The 23,738-nt window shown below is 39.4% G+C and overlaps 5 protein-coding genes across 6 annotated transcripts in view; 2 read left to right on the top strand and 3 right to left on the bottom strand.

The window, feature by feature from the left end:
* The first annotated feature begins 673 nt into the window (after positions 1-673).
* On the top strand, positions 674-5,565 carry LOC118877049 (uncharacterized). The gene is made up of 2 exons (XM_036813856.3): positions 674-735; positions 4,833-5,565. The coding sequence occupies exons 1-2, from the start codon at positions 689-691 to the stop codon at positions 5,488-5,490; spliced, it is 705 nt and encodes a 234-aa protein (XP_036669751.3). The 5' UTR covers positions 674-688; the 3' UTR covers positions 5,491-5,565.
* On the top strand, positions 2,176-2,772 carry LOC108018314 (holotricin-3). Its single transcript, XM_065862876.2, has one exon. It carries the CDS (start codon positions 2,230-2,232, stop codon positions 2,686-2,688), a length of 459 nt encoding a protein of 152 aa, XP_065718948.2. The 5' UTR covers positions 2,176-2,229; the 3' UTR covers positions 2,689-2,772.
* A 7,176-nt stretch (positions 5,566-12,741) lies between the features above and the next one.
* On the bottom strand, positions 12,742-14,006 carry LOC108012889 (E3 ubiquitin-protein ligase sina). The gene is made up of 2 exons (XM_017078392.4): positions 14,003-14,006; positions 12,742-13,057 (listed from the first exon to the last, which is right to left on the bottom strand). Exons 1-2 carry the CDS (start codon positions 14,003-14,005, stop codon positions 12,848-12,850), a joined length of 213 nt encoding a protein of 70 aa, XP_016933881.3. The 5' UTR covers position 14,006; the 3' UTR covers positions 12,742-12,847.
* Positions 14,007-14,066: 60 nt separating this feature from the next.
* The window catches only part of LOC108012748 (uncharacterized), a 30,882-nt gene continuing 21,210 nt past the window's right edge, over positions 14,067-23,738 (bottom strand). Inside the window, exon 2 of the mRNA XM_065863506.2 lies at positions 14,067-14,506. Coding sequence (XP_065719578.2) covers positions 14,144-14,473 — 330 coding nt within the window. The 5' untranslated portion in view covers positions 14,474-14,506 and the 3' untranslated portion in view covers positions 14,067-14,143. The remainder of the gene's footprint in view (positions 14,507-23,738) is intronic.
* Positions 16,048-18,596, bottom strand: LOC108008413 (integumentary mucin C.1). 2 transcript variants are annotated; one of them, XM_017072262.4, is made up of 3 exons: positions 18,442-18,596; positions 16,942-18,026; positions 16,048-16,877 (listed from the first exon to the last, which is right to left on the bottom strand). In XM_017072262.4, exons 2-3 carry the CDS (start codon positions 17,837-17,839, stop codon positions 16,408-16,410), a joined length of 1,368 nt encoding a protein of 455 aa, XP_016927751.3. In that variant the 5' UTR covers positions 17,840-18,026; positions 18,442-18,596; the 3' UTR covers positions 16,048-16,407. The 2 variants fall into 2 exon arrangements, with proteins under 2 accessions (XP_016927751.3, XP_065719577.2); XM_065863505.2 differs by lacking the exon at positions 18,442-18,596 and having other exon boundaries at positions 16,942-18,039.

Genomic DNA, 23,738 nt, shown 5'->3' with positions numbered 1-23,738 from the left:
GAAAAATCACATAATACCCAAAGCTTAGGGGCTTATATGAATACTTCAAAAGGCCTCACCACAAATGTGGCAAAAAATATATAAATACAATTAAATATACGATCCCGGGATCTCCTGACCGGTTCCATTAGGCGATTATGTTACGCGCTTTTTGCATAAGCCAAAAACGAAAACAATATTCAAATCGCCGGCAAATTAATGCCTTTATTTACTAAGAGTCCAAAGTGCAAGATAATCTAGTTTTTTCTGTGGATTTTCCACTGATCCAGTCAGTCCCCCAAAAATCACCGAGTTCTAACTGCACCGCTAATTCAATTTTCACAAATTTAGACCTGGAAAACCCCTTTGGACATGAGTCGCTAATCGCCGATCTCCTCTGAAACGGAGGGAACTCAAAGTTTGCTGAGTGACGACACTAAAACAGGTTTCGGCGGCTCGTATTCATATTCTAAAAAGAAATGATATTTGTGTTTGTTGTTTTTTTAATTAACAGTCCCTGAAATCTTGTTCGCTGCGCATGGGAGACTTTATTGTTATGAACTGTTAAGACTCAGATCTTTAAGGCCCCGAATTATGGGGATTTTGCGATTGCTATCGTGTGCTACCTCATTAAAATGTGTGATTTTTTCCGCCTAATGATCGGTGTAAACATATCAGATTGCCAAGAGATTGTAAACTTAAAGTAGTCATGAATGAGAGATTTCACTCTCAGATTATTTTTTACTCATTGCAAACGTAAGTACTATATTTATTTGCCCCAGTGAAACTAATTACACTTTATTGAACTATAAGCATTTGTTGTGTTTAAATCGGGGTTTTCGTTTTAATTTAAATTTAAATGGACTTTAACTAGAAAAATTGAAAATGCTTAATTTTGGGTTTTAGGACTTTATATAAATTAATCTATGATTAAAGGTTTTTATTGGTTATATTTTTTGTGTCGAATTTTGTATAAAACACATATTGATGGAATAATATTATAATATTATATTAGGATAATATACGTAGTGCTTAAGTCACAGGATTTTGTGCACAGGACAAAAATTAAAAATCTCAAACATGCTGCACGATCGGAACTGAAGACTTTCTGTCGTGGACTGAGCCATCTCTTGTGCAGAATAGCCGCGAAACCTAGAGAAATGCCCAATAGCCGCCGGCGATCTGTCAGTGATCTCACCTTCTCCAACGGGCTCACTCCAATCGATCAGCATTTGAAAAACATCGTTATCGAAACCGCTTTCTGACGAACAAAACAAGACAGAGGGGAATAAACTCTTCAAGATGAACTTGTCAGTTGATCGGCATTAGACGAAATCAACCGGCGCAAAGTACTCTTGATCTCGGTGGGGAACTACGCAAATCAGGAAGACTTACGTATTGTATCGGCAGAGTTTATAAACAAGCTGGCAGTCTTCTTCCAAACTCCAGCACCTGGGTCACCTGTTGGTCGTGGGTCGATATTTATGCGCTCTTATAAAAGCGTGTTTGGGAATTACCCGTCAAACGAAGTCATCATATCGGTTGGTAACACTATACGACAAATTTGTTATACTCTATTAATTTAATTTTATTTTTAACCCTTGGAAAGGGTATTATTTTGGTCTCAGAGACGTTTGCGGTTCTAAGTAAGTTGAAATTTCAAAATATTGGGTTACGTTAGTGTAGTATTTTTACTATTTTAGTCACAATTTAATTTGGTAATCAAAGGGTATTAAATCTTCGGCTTCCCGATCTTATGTATCTTTCGTTCTCCTTTTTCTTATATTTTCTACACCGTTTAAATTGACTATTCGCATTATTATAACGTTTCTATTTATAGCATTTTTCTTTCGTTTTCAAAAATATTCTTTTAATTGATGAATAAAAAGCCAAATAAATCATGGTTTATTAGTAAATTAAACCAATTTATTTAAGCAAATTATGTACATCAGATTATGTCATGGGTAAATGTTCAGCATAAAAATGATATTTATGTTGTCCTGTGTAATCAGATCTGAGAGCAAATGGAATACAATATAAAGAAAACCGGTAGGTGGTCGGCCCAACTGCCGAAACAATTCATCGCAGCCATCTCGCAAATTTGTCTCGCCGGTATGTGACGGCTGTCTGAACATCCCAAGTGGTATAAATACTTTAGCGACTCTGCTGAGAATCCGTCAGTTCCAAATCAGACAGTCCACTGATCGCACAGAGAAAATTCATCAGATACATAAAAGGAGAAATTACGAAATGAAGACCCTTGTTGTTCTTGCATTGCTGATGGCCGTGGCATCGGCCCTACCGCAATTTGGATTTGGCGGTGGTCCCGGATTTGGTGGTCCCGGATATGGTGGTCCTGGATTTGGTGGTCCTGGATTTGGTGGTCCCGGATTTGGTGGTCCCGGCTTTGGAAGAGGTCCATATGGCGGTGGATATGGCGGCGGCTTCGGAGGAAATCCTTATGGCGGTGGATTCGGAGGAGGTCCATATGGCGGTGGATATGGAGGTGGACCCTATGGTGGTTTCGGAGGTGGTGGCAGACGACATGGCGGCGGTGGACGCTTTGGTGGCGGTGGTGGTGGTGGTGGCGGAGGAGCTGCCTCAGCCTCAGCCTCTTCATCGGCCTCTGCAGCAGGTGGTGGTGGCGGAGCTGCCTCCTCTTCCGCCTCCTCATCGGCCTCGGCCAGCGGCGGTGGCTTCTACGGCTAAGCCTTTTTAGAGCGGATGATCTAGAGCTTAAGTTAATATAAATGTTTGAAGAAAGTCTGAAATAAAAATATTTAAAATCCACAAGGATGGTATTTTATTTTTTTGCAAATAATGAAAGATTTATAGCTTGTCTTTAATAAGCTTTGATACACAAAATCATTTTAAATAAAAAAAAAAATTTATAGTTTGGTACCCTGTTTAAAAATAAATGTACCATAGTGCAAATTGCAAACATTTTTACTAAAAAATTCACAAAATAAACCAAAATTATTATAATTAACGGGCTCTAGAGTAGTCGTGGCAAACTTAATAAATATTTAAAATACCTAGGCATCAGATTCACTCTCTTTTGAATTCTCGTCGATCATATAGAAGGGGCGGACATGGCTGGTAATCCCGATCAAGACCGTGTATAGGTGATCGTGTATACTTTATAGTATTGGAAGCGCTGCCTTATACCTGTTAATACTGTTTAGGGAATACAACATACCTTTAACTCTAAGAGTAGTGGGTATGCAAATCATAACTATCTTGTGATTGTATTTGTAAAGTATGATATCCAGGGTAACAAAAATTGTACAACAAAATATTTTATTATTATTTAAATTTTCATGTAGTTTCCTGTTTTATAAAGATCAAAATATTATTACGTCAAACATTGTGTGTAAATATTGTTACACACTGCAGTGTACTTTCATTTGGCTTTTATTACAACTATTGATTTCCAATTGAAATAAGTACAAATTCATGTTTTGAAAAAATTACTGATGTAGGGCATCGACAACATTGCTTTGAATGTCGTATATATTCGCTTCCGATAAGTACTTTTTTGCATAAAATTGCCGTTAATTTATGCATATAAGTCGACAGAAGTAATAAAAATAGTTTCACATGTGTATATTTTTTTACAGTTTGGATATACTTCACTTGGGTGATGCGGGCTTCGGGATGAGGGACTTTTCAGTGCCCTATTGCATGATTATGTACCCAAGTAAAAACCCACAGCATTATTTGGCAAACTTTCAATTGGGAGTCCCCTTATAGCGTGGCACTCTTAGCGTCATAGCTTTTTTCATTGCTTCCTAAACTAAACAAACAAAATAAATAAAATCAATCCATTTGAATTTCAAATTTTTTGTTTGTGATTTTGTTGTTTCTTTATCATGCCTCCGGCATTAATTAGAATAATTAACATTTTGAATTTAACCAAATACCGGTTTTAAAACGTTATCAAATATATATGCCGCTTTTCTAAAGCTTAAGTAAACAAACAGATAAAAAGCTGTGTCTCGCAAAAAAAATTTAAAAGCTAAACATCTGGGTAAGAGCAAAAAATTTAGCATAAATTATTGCGGACAGTAAAATCAGTCATCTGCTTTTGATACAATGGAGAAATTTATTTATTAGCCCCTTAGAGATGCTTGAAGTGAACTAGTTCTAGTTAGTATTTGCTTTTTAAAAAATTAAATTCATATTAATGCCAATACTCGTAGGTACATTCGATTTTATAATTCGAAGCTGGATCCAGTTTGCTTGGAAATAATTAATTTTATTGGTTTAAAGATATAATATTAGAACTATAATTTTTTATGGAATAACGTTGTTCCTTTTAAACAGGTTCTGTGTATAATAATTACAAGTATTAGATAATTATCTTAATAAAAAATTCTTTACCCACTATAGCTAGTATTGTTACCAAGAAATAGAACGAAAACATCATGATTATTACTTGACACATAATGAGTCTTGGAAAATAACAGCCACAGTTGGATTAGGATTTTCCATTGAAGACTTTTCGAAAACATTGATCTTGCAGCTTGTTACCTATGATCTGCTAAGAAAACACAACAAAATAATAAATCATTTGCTTACCTGTCCGTAGTCCCAACCCTTGAGACTACTCGATATATGACATCAGTGGTCCGAATCCATCGTTATGCTATATTTATGGATCTTTTTGGACGGCTAGCGAAGGGGGCGCGTCTGAGGTGCTCTCGAGTTTGGGATTAACCGGTTGCAGTGGGGGATCGAACAGCCGGGTCTATGGAGCGTAGGGTCTGCGATCGTATGCGTACGTTCCGAACCTGCTAATGAGCAGAGCTATGAATATTGATATTTCGTTCTGTTTTTTTTCGCTGCTTTAGGGAGAACGCGACAGGGTGGATCACCGAGAGATTTGCGAATCTTTCTCCCCACGCGGAACTGAATAAAAGCCGAGCTCGGCAGTGCAGTGACCAAGTGTGTGGACCACTCTCGAGGAGGCAACAACTCAACATGAAACTATTCGTCGCTCTTTCCGTTCTGGTGGCGGTGGCATCGGCCATGCCCCAATTTGGTGGTGGCAACGCCAACGCGAATGCAAATGCCAATGCTCAAGCCCAAGGCTTTGGAGGCGGAGGCCGTCAAGGATTCGGAGGCGGACCAGGCTTCGGTGGTGGGCCAGGATTCGGTGGCGGACCAGGATTCGGTGGCGGACCTGGATTTGGAGGTGGCCGACCTGGATTTGGAGGTGGCGGCTTTCCACGTGGCCCAGGAGGTGGGGGCAACTTCGGAGGTCGTCCTGGATATGGTAACCCAGGATTTGGAGGAGGCCCAGGATTTGGAGGTGGCCCAGGATTTGGAGGTGGTCCAGGATCTGGAGTTGGCCATGTATGGAATGGAGGCGGCGGCACCTCTTCTGCCACAGCTTCTTCCTCAGCAACGGCCAATAGTGCCGGAGGAGGAGGCGGTGGCTCGGCAACTGCTTCTTCCTCGGCTTCTGCGGCGGCGGGTGGTGGCGGTGGCGGTAGATTCCGCGGTTAGATCAAGCCAAAACATTTTTGGAGTTAAGCAATAATAAATTACTGTAAATAAAACAAAAATTAATTAAATGTACAATTTTATTTGTGTTTAATAATGGTTGGCTAGTTGACTTTTGGCGTACATGTTTCTACTATCAAAATTACATTTTATACTCGCTAAAAAAAATAAGCAATCGGCATTAACACTAGAGGTGATTTAACTCCGTATGTTGGTATACCTGACTTAGTGATACATGATGGCGTGTATTAATGATTGAAATATCAATAAAAATTATCAGAATTATTAAGTTCAGTTAAATCCTTTAAAGTTGCTCCGATTGATTTTAAAATTACCACAATGGCTTTGCGCGATATCGTTTTTTTTACAGTCTTTTCAATAAAATAATAATTAAATATAAAGTGACTGTCAAAAACTTTTTAAGGTAACGAATTTTACATTTATGACATCATAATGCATCATGAGCGTTCAGCCCACATTCATTAATACATCCCGGATTTGATTGATTGACTGCTTTGATGCTAATCAAAAACACAAATAATGTTCTAGGTCAGAAAGGACTTATTTGTATACCCTTGCAGAGGTTTTTTTACAATTAACTTCTGCTCTTGGAAATATCATTCATTTAATTTTTCAGAATAAAATTTAAAAAATATCAGACAACTATATTATATATCGGTAAATTAATGGGAATACCGTAGGAAAATTATTATTATCTTGGTTATTTTTGGTCATGTTCGTAGAAGAGAATACAATAATATTTTTGCAGTATTTCAGAAATACGAATATAATTTACTAAAAATGGGATTGCTGCCTAGCAAGGATCGGAAAAAAAATGTCAAAATAATACAAAGTTCAACATATTTTCTTTTTGGTAAACATTATTTTAATATTTTTATAATAATTTTTTAGTTTTCTAAAAATTGGAAAGCCCTGCATAGTATATACAATGCTCCCATGGGAACGGGTAAAGAAACTTTGGCTTCTCGAAGCTAGCTTCCTTTCTTGTTTTCAGTAAATATAAATTTTTGGACGAAATGTCCCAAAACTTAATAGCAAGAAGCTTTTGTCAGCACTGCGATTCGATAACAACCCCGGTGAAACTTATCGATTTTACATGACTGATCGCACGTCCGCAGCTCAAATTATTATTTATATTTCACTAGTCCGGCGCCCAATAAATTTTAATATAAAATGTAAATTGGTTTGAAAACAAACATACACATACATATGTCTATCCACTAGCTAAATATATGTAAATTTTGTAGGGGCTCGTGTGGTTGCCGGTAAATAACAGCAAAATTAATATACAAAAAAGGTATATTTGCTTTGTAATATGGAATATTTTGGTCTGATAGTAGAACAAGGAAGCGCTTGGCGTTCAGTGCTAATTAAAGCAAGTTTTTCGACCTTATAAAAACATATTTGTAATATGGCGAGCCAGATGTGATATGTTTTTATACCCTTGCAGAGAGTATTCTAAGTTTGTTCAGAAGTTTGCAACGCAGTCAGGCATTTTGTATATTTTTTATAAGGATCACTAATAAACAAATGAGGCTTTATACTAATAAAAGCTATCTTCATAAAACTTTCTCAAAAGTCTATTATATATACTTTACCATTCTAATATTACAATATCCTATCGCTCACACAGTAATGTTTGGCAAACAAATATGAATAATATCTTTGTGAACGGCAGTCCAAGTAGTGAGGGATCGCAACGGAACTATGGGCGAGGAGACTACTGTACACTATATATATGCTAGTGAAATGATTTTGAATTAAGTAAATAAATACACTATCTAAAATTTATAAATTCGAGTTGCAATTAAAAGTGACAGTGTGGGTAGAAAGCTAAAACATTTTGCTAAAGCTACCCGAATGAATAAATTTTAGGTAGTGCGTTTATTTACTCAGTTTAAAATCGTTTTTCTTCACAAAAGTTAAAATCAGAACCTTGTTATATTGGAGGTGTGATCGTCACTATTTTTACCTCGTTAAAAGTGGTTTTTGTTTATCTAGGCCTTTTGATAATATTTTTGTCTTCTCTGACGTATATTCTAATCATAGTCGCGTAAAATAAATTCACAATAGAAAATATAAAGGTAGAAAAGATAACTTGTTCTTTAACTTTGAAGCCTTTTATAATGTTTGAATTCACAATCTGGCTATTACCAGACTCTGTTGAAAATTCAACAAAAATAAATATAAATATATAAAATATAAAGAAAGAAAGAATGGTTCGACTATCAGACACCCGTTATTCTGTTTCAAATTAAAAAAAAAATGAAATTCAAAGACATTTCTATTAGCTCGGCACACACCAGCGCCACGGCACCTAGCGGATGGTGGCGGTACTAGAGACCAATGTAAAAGCTGCGGTACCTAGCGGACGGTAGCGGTACTACTGACCACATCAAAGCCTTAGTTAGTCATAACTTTTTAAATAACATGCGAATGGTACGTTTCTCAGCATTTAGATAAGTATTGATCAATTTCAATTTACACCTGTAAAAAATCTGCAAAAATGTGGGTGCTAGACAGGTTTTAGCGTTATGGGCTTTTGTGGGTGTTAGAAATAAACTTGCGGTGCGTAAGATGGTTTATAGTTTACGAGATCTCTGCGATCATACAGACAGACTGACATGGCTAGATCGACTCGAATAGTGATCGTGATATATATAATTTACAGGGTCGGAAACGCTTCCTATTTTACTCCACTTGCCAGTACCTACCGGCATGCCGACAATTGTTGAAGCCAGACGGTTAATTAATAAGAACGACTCGACTATACCGTTCTCTCTTGTTTCTTTGTAAGTTTTGTAACATTAAAATGAAGACAATAGAAATACTGCCCTCATGAAATTTAATGTGATTCCCCCGTCCAAAGCCGTAATTATAACTATTTCTCCTTTGATGATTTTGTAAAGTACCGTGCTAGGATCATGGTTAAACATTAATAGGCTACCCAGTATGTTTTTAGTTATGAATTTTATGCTTGGATGTTTCTAAATCTCGCAACAGTTATATTGATTCCTTGGCTATATCAATTTCTAAAATCAAGCTTACATACAGACTAGTGTCGATGGCAAGTAGGGAAGTACCCAGGCAGAATCTGGGATAATTAACTAAGTTCGCATCGTTTCCCATCTGAAAGCGACGCGGTGACAGTGCCGAAAATAAAGAAAAATACCGGCTTAATGAAATATAAACACAAATATTATTAATCGTTTAAATATTGATAGCAGCAAACCGGTTCCATAGCAAACCACCACGAACGGGGCTCGTGTTGGTCTAAAGACATTTGCAAACTTTCCTCAGACCATTGCATCTAATCATAGCTTCTATCTAACTCTTTCGGACGCTATCTGTCCCTCTCTGGACCAGGGCCCTGCGTAGATCCCCCATCTGCGGTTTGATTTTTCGGCAGTGACTATTGTTTGCATGCTAATTTTTTCCCGAGTGCCGAGGCAAGTTTAGTTTTCTGCTGCCGTCTGCCGCCCGTCTGGCCAATATAAAAGCCGGGCCCTGCGGCGTTGGTTATTAAGTTTGTTCAGTCGCTCCGATCAAGCAGATCACCATGAAGGTCTTCGTTGTTCTCGCCGTTATCCTGGCCGTGTCCGCCGCCGCCCCCCAGTTTGGAGGTAGCAGTTCCAACGCTAATGCCAACGCCAATGCTGAATCTGAAGGATTCAACGGTGGCTTCGGCGGCGAACCTGGCTTTGGAGGTCAAGGCGGATTTGGAGGACCTGGTGGTGGACGTCCTGGAGGATTCGGAGGACCTGGAGCATTCGGAGGACCTGGAGGACGTCCTGGAGGATTCGGAGGACCTGGCGGACGTCCTGGTGGATTCGGAGGAAATGGATTTGAAGGAAATGGAGGATTCGGAGGACCTGGTGGATCTGGAGGATTCGGACCTGGAGGATTCGGAAATGGTGGAGCTGGAGGATTCGGACCTGGAGGATTCGGCGGCAATTCAGAAGCTAACGCTAACGCAAACGCTGTCTCAAACTCCGGCGGCTTTGGAGGCGGAAGTGCCAACGCTAATGCCAACGCTGTCGCAAACTCCAGGGGTGGCAATTCTGCAGCCAATGCTAATGCTAATGCTGTTTCAAACGGCAAATAAGCGATTATTATGATCCGAATTTCTCGTTTGATTAGTTTTTTAATATTTATAAAATAAAAAAAAAAACTAAAAAAAAGTATTTTATTGGCTAAAGGGTGAAAAGCTCTTACAAGCAAGATTGGAAAAGAGTTCATTAAGAAAAAAGATATATAAAAAATGCTTTAATGCTGAAACAGACCGCAAGCTATAAACGGTCTGCTATTTAGTTGTATTAAACATTATATTGTGTATTAATTTAATATTTCAAGTTTTTCTGCTGACGTGCTAATTTAAAACAAGGAAGAACGCTATAGTCGAGTACCTCGACTATCAGATACCCGTTACTCAAAGGGAAATGGAGATATGCAAGCAGCAAAGCGAGATTAAAATGCGCCACCTACCGGCGGTAGACAGATTTAAGCGTTATGGGCGTTAGAGTGGGCGTGGAAAATTTATTTTTGGATCAATCGATAGGTATTGACGACACCAATACATTTCAGTTAAAATTTCTTATCTAGCATGCAAATTGTGGGCGTCACAGGTTTTCGCGGTTTGTGGGCGTTTTAGTGGGCGTGGCAAACTTTTTTTTAGGTCAATCGATAGGTATTGTTGAGAACAATACATTTCAGTTAAAATTTTCTATCTAGCATCAAAACTGTAGGAGTTACAGTTTTGGGCGGTTTGTGGGCGTTAGAGTGGGCGTGGCAGTCTACTGAAACAAACTTGCGCTGCGTAAGAAGCTCAGGAATCTGTACGCCAAATCTCAATAGCCTAGCTCTCATAGTTTCCGAGATCTCAGCGTTCATCCGGACAGACAGACGGACAGACGGACAGACGGACATGGCTAGATCGACTCGGCTAGTGATCCTGATCAAGAATATATATACTTTATGGGGTTGGAAACGCTTCCTTCTGCCTGTTACATACTTTCCGACGAATCTAGTATACCCTTTTACTCTACGAGTAACGGGTATAACAAATGTATTTAGGTTTTTGTAAACCGGTTTCTTAGACTAATCGCAAATATCAAAAGCAATATTCTAAAATTTTCCCTTGGTATCTAAGCAAAACAAGTCTTTGCCTTTGTTTTATTTACCCTTAATCCGAAAATATTAAGGATTATATTACCAATGCACAATGTATGACTTAGTTTAGACATTTAAAATAACGATCGAGTATTTGGATATCATAGAAAGTACATATAATGTAATTGCTATTTGGTTTGATCAAAAAAGAAATCATTCAAGTTCCAAAAAGTAGATTTGAGATCGGAAATTCTTGATATTAGCTTCAGCGTTAAAAAAATGTAAGTGAATACTTTATCCATTAGTTCTAATTATATCCGTTACTCGTAGAATAAAAGGATATTCTACATTCGTCGGAAAGTATGTAACAGAAGGAAGCGTTTCCGACCCCATAAAGTATATATATTCTTGATCAGGATCACTAGCCGAGTCGATCTAGCCAAGTCCGTCTGTCCGTATGAGCTAAGCTATTGGGACTTGGCATGCAGATAATCGTGCTTCTTACGCAGCACAAGTTTGATTCAGCAGGGTGCCACGCCCACTCTAACGCCCACAAACCGCCCACAAACTTCAAACAATCGTAAATATGAACGCGGATATCTCGGAAACTATAAAAGATAGAGAATTGGGATTTCAGATTTAGATTCCGTAGCTTTGTACGCAGCGCAAGTTTGTTACGCGAATATGACACGCCCACGCTAGCGCCCACAAACCGCCCAAGCCTGTGGCGCTCACAATTTTTATGCTAGATAAAAAATGTAAACTTAAATGTATGAGTCTCGTCAATACCTATCGATTGAGCCCATAACGCCTAAATCTGTTTACCGCTCACATAACCATATATTGAGATCGCGGGTAGGTGGCGCATATCTCCATTTCCCTTTGGTTCCTTTAGCTGAGTAACAGGTATCTGATAGTTGAGGTGCTCGACTATAGCGTTCTTCCTTGTTTCTTTATGGAGTCGTTAATGCAACCCCTTTTTATAGAAGATTTTAAGACTTGATTTCTTCGAAAGCACCTTAACAATCATCATTAAAAAGTTTGTATTTATATGTGCAAAATTGCATTTTCAGACAAAATATTTAAGGCAAAGAGAAACTTAAAAATTGCGCTAAAGCTATTTATATAATTTAAACATAACATTATAGTCATTAAATTTACAAACTAATTATTTATTTCAAACGGTTCTGTTTGTTCCACTTTCTAGGGCAAAATAACAAACAGGGTATAAAGTGTACTGCTTTGTTTAAGTCTTGTATTTTGATTAGCGAATATTTAATTATGCAAATAATATTCAGTGAATTTGGGCGAATCAAAGCCATAAATTAAAGAAAAACTGGTTTTGCTAGGTTTAGCTACCGAAGAAATTTAGTCAGATGTGGAGCTCTGACGTCAATTTTGGTAACCCCAAAAACGAATGAAGTTTAAAGGGGCTCGACGAAAAATCGATTGGCGTTGCAATTAACTTGAATATACTGGGATTATCTCGAGATTTAAAGAATTGAACTTATCAAATTCTTTATCATTCATTCATTCATTTAAAATGTATAGTTATTAATACAAATATTTTCTATTGCTGAATCTACTGTTACATCTAAGAACAACTTTCTTAAAACACGTAAAGTATTCATTTTTGTTTAATTTTTAGACCGTTGAAGAAAATGGAACTATTTTAGATCACACAGCAACTAAAATAATAATAAGACCTTACTAATTTTTTTGAAAAAGTTGATTTAAAACCAAACGCAAATCGAAGTGATTTAAAGCTACAAGGAGGTGCCTTTAAATGTAGCCAGTTTTAAGAAGGGATAATTACTTGAGGTTATTGAATCTTTAACCATTACCGAGTCAAGACAACCGAAGTGTCGTTTTCCGAAAGACAAATAGGATAATTAAATATTTTTTTCGTTGTCACATCTCATCGGAAGGACTATTTCGAGGTGCTCACAATTTTGGAGCAATTTCAGGACTCCAGTACTGTTTTTATAGCGAGGTTTTGGTTGCCCTAGAAATCTAGCAAAACAGTTTAATGTAGCCAACTTTTCAGGGGGCTTAAGATACATTTATCGACATCATTGAAACTTTGAGATTAGCTTGTTTCGCCCCCAAAATAAAAAACAACAGTTAAGATATCCGAAAAAAATCTTGCATTTTAATTTAAAACTTGGTATCGAAATCGCTTCAACGGAGAAGGCTCGTCCGTGGACGTGCCTGCTTCTTAAGAGTCCACCTAATATTGTCTGTGGTGGTTACGGCGTCCGCCGGAGGCGTTCGAGTTGGCGTTGGCGGTAGCAATGGCCTGGGCGGAAGCTGGGCCTCCGTAGCTGTTGGCACTGGCATTGGCCTCGGCGGTTGCCACGGCACCGGCTCCTCCGCCACCACCTCCATTGGCCTGGACGGCCACCAGGGCGAAGATCAGGAAAATGCAGACAGCCAGGAACTTCATCGTAGGAGCTTGTGATGCATTATGAGCGTGTGCCGCTCGCTTTTATAGCAGCATCCCCGACAGGTGGATGGACTTGTTTAACGAAAAATAACACAAAACGGCAACAAGCTTATTGCTATTATACGTACATATATAAGGGGGGTTCCGTTTAGCACATTAATTAGACATATATTAAGAACGCATGACGTTTTATATTATTTAATATACTATACCGTTCGTAATTGAAAACAGGTTAGCTTTTGAAAAATGTTTTGTTACTTTGGTAAGTAAAGCATATTTCTAGGCCGTAGTAAAAGATCGATGACTAAAAACACTTAAGTATCTAGCCTAATGATATAATGCTATTAGAGCTGCGTTTAATTCAAGTCTGCTTTACATTTTATAAGGACAAAATGCAATGTAGGCACACATTGCTAAAATTAATATTAAATCATATAAAAAACAAATCGAAAGACGTTTAACAAATTAGAACAAGGGAACAACCAGAATTGTTTTCATATGCTTACGAAGATCTCACTGGACCAGCCTTTAAATGCATAAAGATTTCATTTACTTAAGCTACGAACTTATACAAATGTATGTTCGTAGGGCTACGGTCAGACAGAAATGAGACCATTAATGAAACCTAAAAAATCTAAATGGACTTCACCTGCTAAAAGTACTTAATGCTCGACTATTATGGCACTTTTTTAAGGCTTTTTAAGGCTTTTTTTTAACAACACCTAGGCCCTTTGTTTATGTAGGTTTAGCTGTTATTAACCTTTTAAAAGCGATTACTTTATCTTTAGTTCGACATTTTTTCCTGAATTAGATTACTCGGACTTTAGGCTATCATCATTTTGTGAGCCTTAGTCTAATCAGGTTAAGTCTAAAACATAGTCAAGTTCGAATAAATAAATAAATTAAAATTCTTAACAAATGTATGGCGAGCAGACGCACCATGCTGATGACTTCTGACCCAAATAATAATATATTTCCCGTACTAAATATAAAAGGCTATGTGTAGGGTATTGTGTTTCTTTTATTGAAGGACAATTATTAAATTTTTTTCTTTTTTTTGGCGGCGAGATTTATCTTCGCCTATCCGTAATTAATTGGAACACCGTAGCCTCCTCCGCCACCAGAAGCAGAGGACGTGGCTGAGGCTTGGGCTTGGGCGTCGGCTCTGCCAACTCCACCTCCTCCGCCATAGGCACCTGGTCCTCCGCCATAGGCACCTGGTCCTCCGCCATAGACACCTGGTCCTCCTCCGTAGGCAGCTGGTCCTCCTCCATAGGCAGCTGGTCCACCGTAGCCACCGGGTCCTCCGTATCCACCATAGCCACCGGGTCCTCCGTACCCACCATAGCCACCGCGTCCTCCGAAGCCACCATGTCGTCCTCCGTGTGGGTTGGCCTGGACCGCCACCATGGCGAGGATCAGGACAGCGCAGAGTGCAAATAACTTCATCGTGGGTGTTTGTTGTGCCGTCTGAGAGGCTTTGGGACTCTTTTATACTAACATCTGTCCCGCCATCTAAACCAGTTCCCAGTTTTATTTTCGAGAATCATTACTGCCAAATGCCAATTGTATTTTTAATTGTTCTCAATACAGTTATGAAGCACTTTCTTAAATTTCACGTATATCACATGAAATGTAATCAAAACTGGTTTGAACAGATGCCTCAGGCTTGGCTTAATCATTTTATTTTCTATGCAAATTGGTGAAACAAATAAAATTAAGAGGCAGGTTTTATTATGTGAGTAACTGATGGGTATCTGCCTGATCATTTTTTGATTTCAGTCGAGTAACTTAATTTCCATAATGCATTAATAATATGGATATTTTAAGAAGGCAAAGTCAATCCAAAATGTTAGCTCATTATCTATTTGCAATAAGAATGAATGGCATACTTTTTGGCAGTAGCTGTAACTATTTTTCATTATTCGGCAAAAAAGCTTTTGAAGACTAGGCTAATATATTTAACAAGAAGTTGCTTCATGAAGTTATAGCGAAAATTAGTTTGAAAAAATATTAGGTATTTGATTGTTTCTTAAGAAATGTATATGCTGCTCTTAATTTATGGAAGAGGAATAGAATAGAGAATATTTCTCTGAATTGGTTTTAACTAGAGGTCATACATAGCGTGTCTGACAAGTCTTTTATTTTCCAGGGACTTTCCCCTATCATTTTAGGAAATGACTAACTGGTTGGTAATGTACATCCCATGGCCTAGAGCACAGCTAGTCATCTGGTTAAGTAAATAAAGCCAAAAAAAACCCGTATCGCCAAACCTTCGATCCGCATTCATTCGATTCACATTCAACATGCAGTTCAGCGCCTGCTGCTCAAGTTCAAATGGAAATTAGCGGCTAGTATTTGTTTTATGGCCGAATGCTTTCGAATTCCACCGAGAGCGAACGTGATACCAATTGCCAAACCCCAAAAAGCCCTGTGCCTTTTAACGTCGATCGGTGAATGAATAACCCGCCACGAGAGGCGACCCAAGCCTCTGGACCTGACCGGACCAAACGAGTCAGCCTGGCTGCTCCACGTGTCTGTCCATCGGACTGACTGCGTCCATGCCGGAACACAAGAGCCCAAAAATGTATGACGACAACTCTTGAGGCGATTGCCGGTTTTTTTGCAGGTGGGCAGCGATCAGTTTGTGGGATGCTGAGTCTGTGTTTGTGGTTTTCTTGATTTCTTGGGTGCGCTGCCTTAACGATCCACAAATGAATCATGTTCATTGGATTGGGCTTGAAAGAAGTCTGGGAAATACTCTAGTTTGCATGCTCTCAATGAGCTATTTATGGAATAATTGAAGTAGGTACTTTCTAAGATAGGAGTTTCTAACATATCACATCGATCATCGCTTAACTTTCCCTATTATATTCCGTTTAAACAATATTATGTCACTTTTGACGAGCGATTTTCGGATCAACAATGTTTAAAAGACCTACAAACGCTTTGTGCAATCGCCAAAGCAAACGCGGAACGGCAGATTGGTGTTCATGTTTTATTTATAATTTATAAAATCGTTTATCTCCAGCATTTCTCTTCATTTTTGTCATTTGGCAGACCGTACACAATTTTGCACAATATCATATTTGTTTTGTTTTGATGTCGTTGTGGATTTGCATCTATACCGATATCATCTTACGCAGAGTTATCTATTTTTTGGTTTATCACACTGTGTTGGGGCCCGTCGGATGAAATTTAAATATTTTTGTTTATAACTCGTTTAGAATTGAAAATTGCCTAAAACAAACCAATCGAGCATGAATCGCTCAATGTCTCCCCGTCTCCGCATTATGGCAAGTTGTTCGACCTTGACAAGGTCGCATTCTCGGTGGAGCAACCACTCACGAGCGGTTGGTCCTCACCACCGACGAGTAACCGTAGAGCACCTCCACTCCGTCCGAGTTGAAGATCCGCTCCACCCGAGGAGCTCGCGTCGGAATGGGGCGTTCTGTAGTTGTGGTGGTTGTCGTTGTGGGAGCACTGGTGGTGCTGGTGGTACTCGTTGTGGTTGGAGCACTAGTGGTGCTACTTGTTGTCTCTGGAGCACTAGTGGTGCTAGTTGAGGTCTCTGGAGCACTAGTGGTGCTAGTAGAGGTCTCTGGAGCATTGGTAGTTGTGGTTGGAGCACTGGTACTTGTGGTCTCCGGAGCACTGGTAGTCGTCTCTGGCTGGGCAACCAGCAGAGTTTCCACTTTGGTGGTCAGAAGAACAGCCTCAGTGGTTGTAGTGGTGGAGCTAGGAGCTGTAGTCGTGGTTTCCTCCGCCTCTGTGGTGGTTTCGGGTGCTGAGGTGGACGAAATCAGTAGGAGTTCTGTGGATAACCAAAAGTTTAACCATCTCTCAAGGGAATAAAATAAATAATGTAAAAGACGTACCTTTAATTTCTTCTAATGGAGACTCAGTAGAGGCTACTTCTCCGTTTAATACTGGCAAAACCGTAGAATGCTCAGGCTGTGGCTCTGTGACAATGGGGGCTCCATTGCTAACATATTGGTAGAGCGGCACCACTGTGGTTTCCACCGACTCCGCCTGATCACTCTCACTTTTCGGCTTGGGGTTCTCCTCCACCAAAGTGGCTTCGGTGGTCATGATCATGGACAGCTCTATGAGCTCCTGGGCTGGGAAATTCGTGGTGGTCTCCATTCGGTTCTCGGCCATGTCCAGCTCTATTTCTTCCATTTCCGCTGGCTTCCGTTCGAAGTAGTTTCTCATGGTCTTCACCTCCTGGAACTCGGTGGTTTCCTCAGTCTCCGAAGAACGTGATGTGGTGACTTCCTGTGGTGCAATAGTGGTGATGCTTCTTTCCGTGGTTGTGATGAAACTTGGTGGTAGTGTGGTTGCGCCAAACTTGAAGCTGCGCCTAGTGGTGTCAGTATTATTGGAATTCGGTGGCTCCGTGGTTGTGGCGCTCAGGTCCTCATTATCCGAATCCGACTCCAGCTCCGTTTCCGGCTCTTCGGGATTCTTCAGCCGCTCCTCCTGAGCCCGCTCCATCTCCAACTGCTGCACCACCGAATCCGGAAGCGGTTCCTCCGTCAGACCCATCGGACTGGCCTCGGTGAAGGCCTCGCCCTCGGGACTGGTGGTCAGGATCACATCCGAATCAACGTCCACCGTGATGGTTCCCTCCTCCACGGACATATAGGTGGACTCCTCAACCAGCTCCACATTTTCGGTGGTTTCATAATCCGGCGAAACGGTGGTTCTCTGTGGTGCAGCTCTCGCATTTACGGCCACTGCGATCAGCAGCAGAATGGCAAAGGTTCGCAACATTTTCGGTTTTCGTCTGAGTTTTGTCTGGTATTCGCGGAATGCGAGGCGGTTCAGTGGCTCGCTGGCAATGAATCAATATCAATCGAGTGTGGTTTCAGCGCGCCGAAAGCTACGTTCACTTTGGATTTCGAAAACTTGCTCCTGTCTCCAAAAGCTTTCTGGTATTTCGCGCTCTCTCTCTCTATTTCTGCAGAGAGAAAAAGGTGGTATGCTTTACGATATTCCAAAAAGAAGGGGTCTCAAAAATGAATATATTATAAGTGATTTGAAGTCAAGAGCTTTAGGTTATTGGTTTAAGATAGTTGGGTTTAAAAACTGGAAGGATAAACACTTAGACACTTCTTACAAACATTTCACAAAAACACTATCAAAACTCAGCTGTTATTCAATGATTTCAATGATTTCAGAGCTTTAGATGATCGGTTTTAAATAATTATTTTTAGAAAATTGGAGGGATTAACATCCTAACGCTTCTTTTGAGTAATGCACAAAAAATGTTTAAAAGACCTCAGTTGTTTTGCGTTTATGTTTCGTTTTCTTTAAAACTTTAAATGCTATATTAATCTTGGCTTAAGTGATTGTTTTTTCTCAAGTGCCACTACCTCAGACTTTGTTTCTGGCTTTTAACTGGTTCACTCGAGGCTGCTGGCTTCCGCTCCACGTTGTTGTGACTAGTTTTGTTTGCGGCGAGGAACTAAACCGTTTGCAGCTCCGGCTCGGGCTTTTAAGGCGTTTGAAAACTGTTCCCGGCTTGGGTTTTTGGCTTGGCTTGGGTTTCGATTCGATTTGATTCGGCTCAGCTTCTGGTGGCTCAGGTGCGCCGCCAACTGCTCCTCAGGTTCGGCCTTTTTGATGGACCTGAAGTACAGGTGCACTTGGCCCAGAAACATCTTTTAAATGGCACTTCCCCCTCTCCAGTTCAATTTCACTTTCAACGCACTCACCTGAGCTCTCCTCTGATATTGATTTTGCTTTTCGGTTTCAGTTTGGCCCGGAGTGGCAAACCGGCTTTGTGGTATGGCAATTAGTTGGTTACAACTCGACGCCCTCTCATAATTCGCGGTTATTCAACGCTCTGCACCGACACGCTCTCGCATTTGGCTATTGATATTAAACTAATTCGATCAGAACCAATGGGGCTCTTTGAGACAGGCCCATTGTCTTGGTCTGAAAGTGTCTCTGATTGCCGGTTGAATGGTCGCAGTAACTGAGTGGAAAAACGATGGCTTCGAGTTGAGGAATGTTTAAAGTCAACCAATGTGATATTTTAAGCACAAACATAACTTAAATTTTTCCGCTTATCCAGCCATTGATTCGGTAAACTGATATCGGAATATTCTGCCTAGATCCCATTTCTTTCGAAGTCCAAACCATATATTTTCAGCAAGAATGCGGGCTTTGTTTTGATAAAGTATAGTTTACATTTCGCACTAAAAATCCGATTGGATAAATTGTTAGTATTATAAATTTCACCAAATATTTGAGGCTAAAATTATACGCTTGTTTGTAGAATATATTAAAATATTGTTTTGTAGATCGGAAAGATAACAATGCCAAAAGTTTTAGGTGAGCTATGGGAGCAAACGCCTTAGTTATAGAACTCATTTTTATGCATAAGTTGTTTTACTAAACTCAGTTCCAGTTATAGTCCAGTTTAATAATTTTATGCCAAGAGCAAAGTTAATCCCCCGATCTATTTCCGGTGCACCTAAAAAAATATTGTGACTAAAAAAGTATAAAAAAGAGTGTGCGATCTTGTTCAATTTTTAAAATTAAAATAACTATATCTATTTGTAATAATTCATTAAGATTTCAATTATTATTGCTAATACACATTGTCTATTTATCACTTGCTTAAACTTTATGCCATTATTATGCTGTGAGTGTTTGACATTTGCCATAAAAGCAAACTTAAGGAATGCCTGGGGATTTTGTCAAGTGGGTTTGCCGATTGGCATTGTTTTACTCTTGAGAGTGAGTCAGCTTTTAGCGGAATTCCAGAGCAGGCATTATAGTCAATGCTTTTTCCTAACAGCCAATTTCATTTGAAATTTTAATGTACCACTTCCTCACATTCCTCTTATCTTTCCGGTGGACATTTCTATTCAACGCATAAATTCCCCCAACGGCTTTGACCCCGCAAATTGATTCTGTGCGAACAAATTGTGTAAGCCATTGCAAAGAGGAACTTTCATAATTAGTTCTTATCGAAGCAGAAAAGCGACCGCAAAACTCTCGTTTGCGGCAAACTTGGACAACAACATAAATATGGTTGACCATAAGGACAAGTTTTATGTCAACTCGACAGAAAATGTCTTCTGGACGTGGCCGGCAATCTTAACATCTTGCCACCACCAAGGGCGATGAAGACACCAACAACTACGACTGTCAACTACGAAGGGCAATAACAATAAACTGGCCACTATTGAGCCACAGTGGGGATTGCCTTGGGTGACATTTGACCTTCAAATATGTCCCTAGGGTTTAATTTATGAAGTAATTGCCATCATTACTTATGAACTAAGATATTCTATAATAATAATAAAAGCATGGTTGAACTTTCATCAACTTCTTGAAACTGAATTGAGGCTGGTTTCCGTTCTTAGAGGCTTCACTGTACAGCTTTATTTAAGGTTTCTGCATAGTTCAGCGAAAGTGGTCAGATGAGAAATCAGTAAATGCCAATATCTTTCTTAGGAGGCGTATTCACGCCAGTATGATTTATCTAATGACTGGTTTCCTCTGCGACTTTAAGTCCCGCCAGTCAGTATCTCATGCCCGGAAAACACCTTTAGTCAACTTCAATAACATCATTAAGCCCAGAAGGAGGCTGCTGGCACTCACTTAAATGGAGCTCCTGCCGTCAAAATACCGGACACAAAGGCCACTTGGCAGGCGGCCAACGTAAATATGACTTATAAAACGCTCTCGAAAAAAGACTTTTTGGCAAGCAAATTAGTTTGTTAAACTGATGATGGAGCTGGCTGGCTCTTTCGGCACTTGGCTGAAATATTTATGCAAAATTTACCCAGCTGAGGGGGAAGGTGATGAATTGAGAATTCAATTTTCCCCGGCGTCGGCTACTTCGAGTGTAAACAAAGTATTAATCATACGCCCCGTGGGCAGAGTCGAAGAAGAAGTCATTAGCAGGCAGCCGGGAAATGACTTGAAATCATTATTATTAAAGTGCCGGCCGACCAAAATCAAAGTTGTGAGCGCTTCCAATTTGGCCAACGATAAATGTAATTTAAATAGCAAGTGAAATAAGCTTTCAGCCCGATCCAGAAGGAGGTCCGCTCCGGTTTTAATGCTTTGGAAAATCATTAGGAAAACATTTCGCATGCAAATTCGGTTCGGTACAAATGTAATTTTCCTCATCGACTTGCCCGGACTTTGAAGTGTCGCCAGTGGCAATTTGTCCGGAGGGCGTGGCTCTTTATTGCTTAACGATTACGACCGCTTCATTGGCTCCTGACGCTAATGTTTATTTCTAAATTACTTCAAATGGAAATGCAAATTCCATCCCATGTTGGAGCAAAATCAATCAATTCGGGGAGGAGCTGCCAGTATGTGCAGGGAAAATGCCAGCATTGTTTTTACCTCATTACTTTGTAATCAATAAGCTCTCTGGCAAACTTTATTCTCCGGCATAAAAATCACTTGTGGGGCTCCAATTCCCTTTGAGTAGCTCTTCATTCCAAGGAACTTGAAACTCTGAAACTCTGTTTATTTTTTAATTCCCATTGCAGGCGAGGGTTTATTTTGCCATTGTTAACAAGTCGAGACAATAGAAACGGGCAACTCGAAACGAGCATTGTAATTGTATTACAAAAAATTATTATTGTATATATTGCAAAATAATATGCGAATGAAAAGCCTTTGCGCCGTCTTTTGTCTTTGCTGTAAATTCAATTATCGAATCAGAACGGAATAAATATCAGAGATTGCCGATTTTCATATACGAACGCGAGTATTTACATATTAATCCTTAATTAAAAAGCTTCACTTAATTGTGGCTCATTGTGTTGACAGAGGAATATTAATTTAAGCTTTCCAATGAAATGCATTTTTGTCCCGATGCCCTGCCTTTAAAAGCAGTAATATGTTTCGGCTTAAATTAAATAATTTACTTGCTGACCCGCTGTTATTAAAGTTGTGTTGGTATTTTGGAGCTTTAAAGGCTGGTATTTCGTAATGCAAAATAAATAGTATTTTTTTGGAATTTTGTAGACAGGAATAGGATATTTCTATAGACATTTCTATATATAGGCATTTTAACCAATCTCAAGGTGAGTATACATTTTCCCTAAAAGTCTTACTGAAATAAATATTTCATTTCCAGTATAATTAGGTAGACACCCTTTTATAAGTGATTGATTTAGGAAATAGAACAATGAACGAACCTACAGTATATATTTAAGAATTTCTTGTGTTTTAATAACCAAATTTTCAGTTTTCTCTCCCAGAACTGAAACTAAGCAAATTCCTACTTAAATAATATTCCTAAGCCTGCAGTAAATCTTCATATTCAATGTTGGACAATTACGTTCTATTACTTATAATTAACCTCGAATCAGGAATTCTGGCATTAAAGGAGCAATGGCTTTAGTCAAAAGAGCAAAGTTCAACCCAGGCCCAAGTTGATTTAATAAATTATGATGTGCGGGTGGCTCGAGTGTGCGTGTGGCTGTTCTGATGTGCTCGAGTGTGTGCATCTATGACGCTAATGACAGCCCCTGAAGAGCCCTACAATATCATTATAAGCCAAAACTAAGTCAACAACAACTGAGGCAAAAGCCAACTCACCGAGGCTTAGAGCGAGAAAGGGAAGGGGAGAAAGGCCAGAGTGGGATGGATAGGCAAAAGCTAGTTGCACAGGCAGGAGCCACTAATTGACTTTAATTATTTTGTTGTACTTAATGTCTTGTTTACACGAGGAAAAGAAACAGAGAGCCGAAGAGAAAGGCGGTGGGAATGTGGGCGGGGCACTAACAAATCACTTCTTCATACCATAAAGGCAAATGGAGAGCAAAAGCAGGGGAGAATTAGCAAAAAATGACAGCTGGCGGAGAAATGGGTGGTAGAAAGAGCTAGATAAAACAAAAGCTACACAGGGAAAAGGGTTTTGATAGATCACTGACCAAACGGTCATTACAGAAATGATATATTTTATGCTAAATCATTAAAAATGATATATTTCTCCATTAAAAAGATCTTATTAAGAAATTCATCAAAAATTAAAATATTTTGGATAACCTTAATAGGTAAAAGTAATTTCTTCCCGTGTCGAAAGCAGAAGGAAAGTCTGTCAAAGTTAGTTAAAAACGATGTGTAAACATGTGGGCTCCCATAGCTTAGCGGGAAAAGAGCACCTCCATCTGGCTGTCTCTTTCTCGGCTCGCTTTGTCTCTTTCTCCTGGCGCATCCTCCTACTAAACTTTAATTAAAGTTGAATTTGTGTCAGTTGTGTGCTTGCAACTGTGGTTGCATGTTTCTTCCGCCTGCTGCCAGAGGATTTTTCATTTGGTATCAACAACAAGGAGAAGCAAACGGGGGTTCCCTGCCATATGGATGATGTTATATGCAATCAGGAACTCTTTAAAAACTAATAAGCAAGTTAAATTTTATGTTTCATATTAAGCAATCTTAGTTTTTTTTAAAGAGTGTATAAAAGAAAGATCATGTGCCATATTTAAGTTGTTCTTATGTAAGTATGATATATTCTTCTATTTTTTTAATTTTTCTGATATTCTGTACCTCTGCTCACAGTTTAGAGTTCAATTCCTGCGTTCAATATCGAATAAGAAGCGGATGCAATGCGACATTAGTCGACAAGAAGTCAACCACCGACAGGAACTGCATTTTTCATTTCCCTTCGGCTGGCAGTCAGCCCAGAGGC

The sequence above is a fragment of the Drosophila suzukii genome, chromosome 2L (genome assembly GCF_043229965.1).
Source record: "Drosophila suzukii chromosome 2L, CBGP_Dsuzu_IsoJpt1.0, whole genome shotgun sequence".
Classification (NCBI taxonomy): Eukaryota; Metazoa; Arthropoda; class Insecta; order Diptera; family Drosophilidae; genus Drosophila; species Drosophila suzukii.
This window is presented reverse-complemented; position numbering and strand designations above follow the sequence as displayed.

What these genes read in the sequence shown, in the direction of transcription:
- LOC118877049 (XM_036813856.3), top strand. Translation starts at nt 689, where the DNA reads ATGAATGAGAGATTTCACTCTCAGATTATTTTTTACTCATTGCAAAC. An exon ending in ATTTTTTACTCATTGCAAAC is followed by an intron (nt 736 to 4,832) that starts GTAAGTACTATA and finishes TCGCTGCTTTAG; the next exon opens with GGAGAACGCGACAGGGTGGA.
- LOC108018314 (XM_065862876.2), top strand. Translation starts at nt 2,230, where the DNA reads ATGAAGACCCTTGTTGTTCTTGCATTGCTGATGGCCGTGGCATCGGCC.
- LOC108008413 (XM_017072262.4), bottom strand. Translation starts at nt 17,839, where the DNA reads ATGTTGCGAACCTTTGCCATTCTGCTGCTGATCGCAGTGGCCGTAAAT. An exon ending in TCCATTAGAAGAAATTAAAG is followed by an intron (nt 16,878 to 16,941) that starts GTACGTCTTTTA and finishes GGTTATCCACAG; the next exon opens with AACTCCTACTGATTTCGTCC.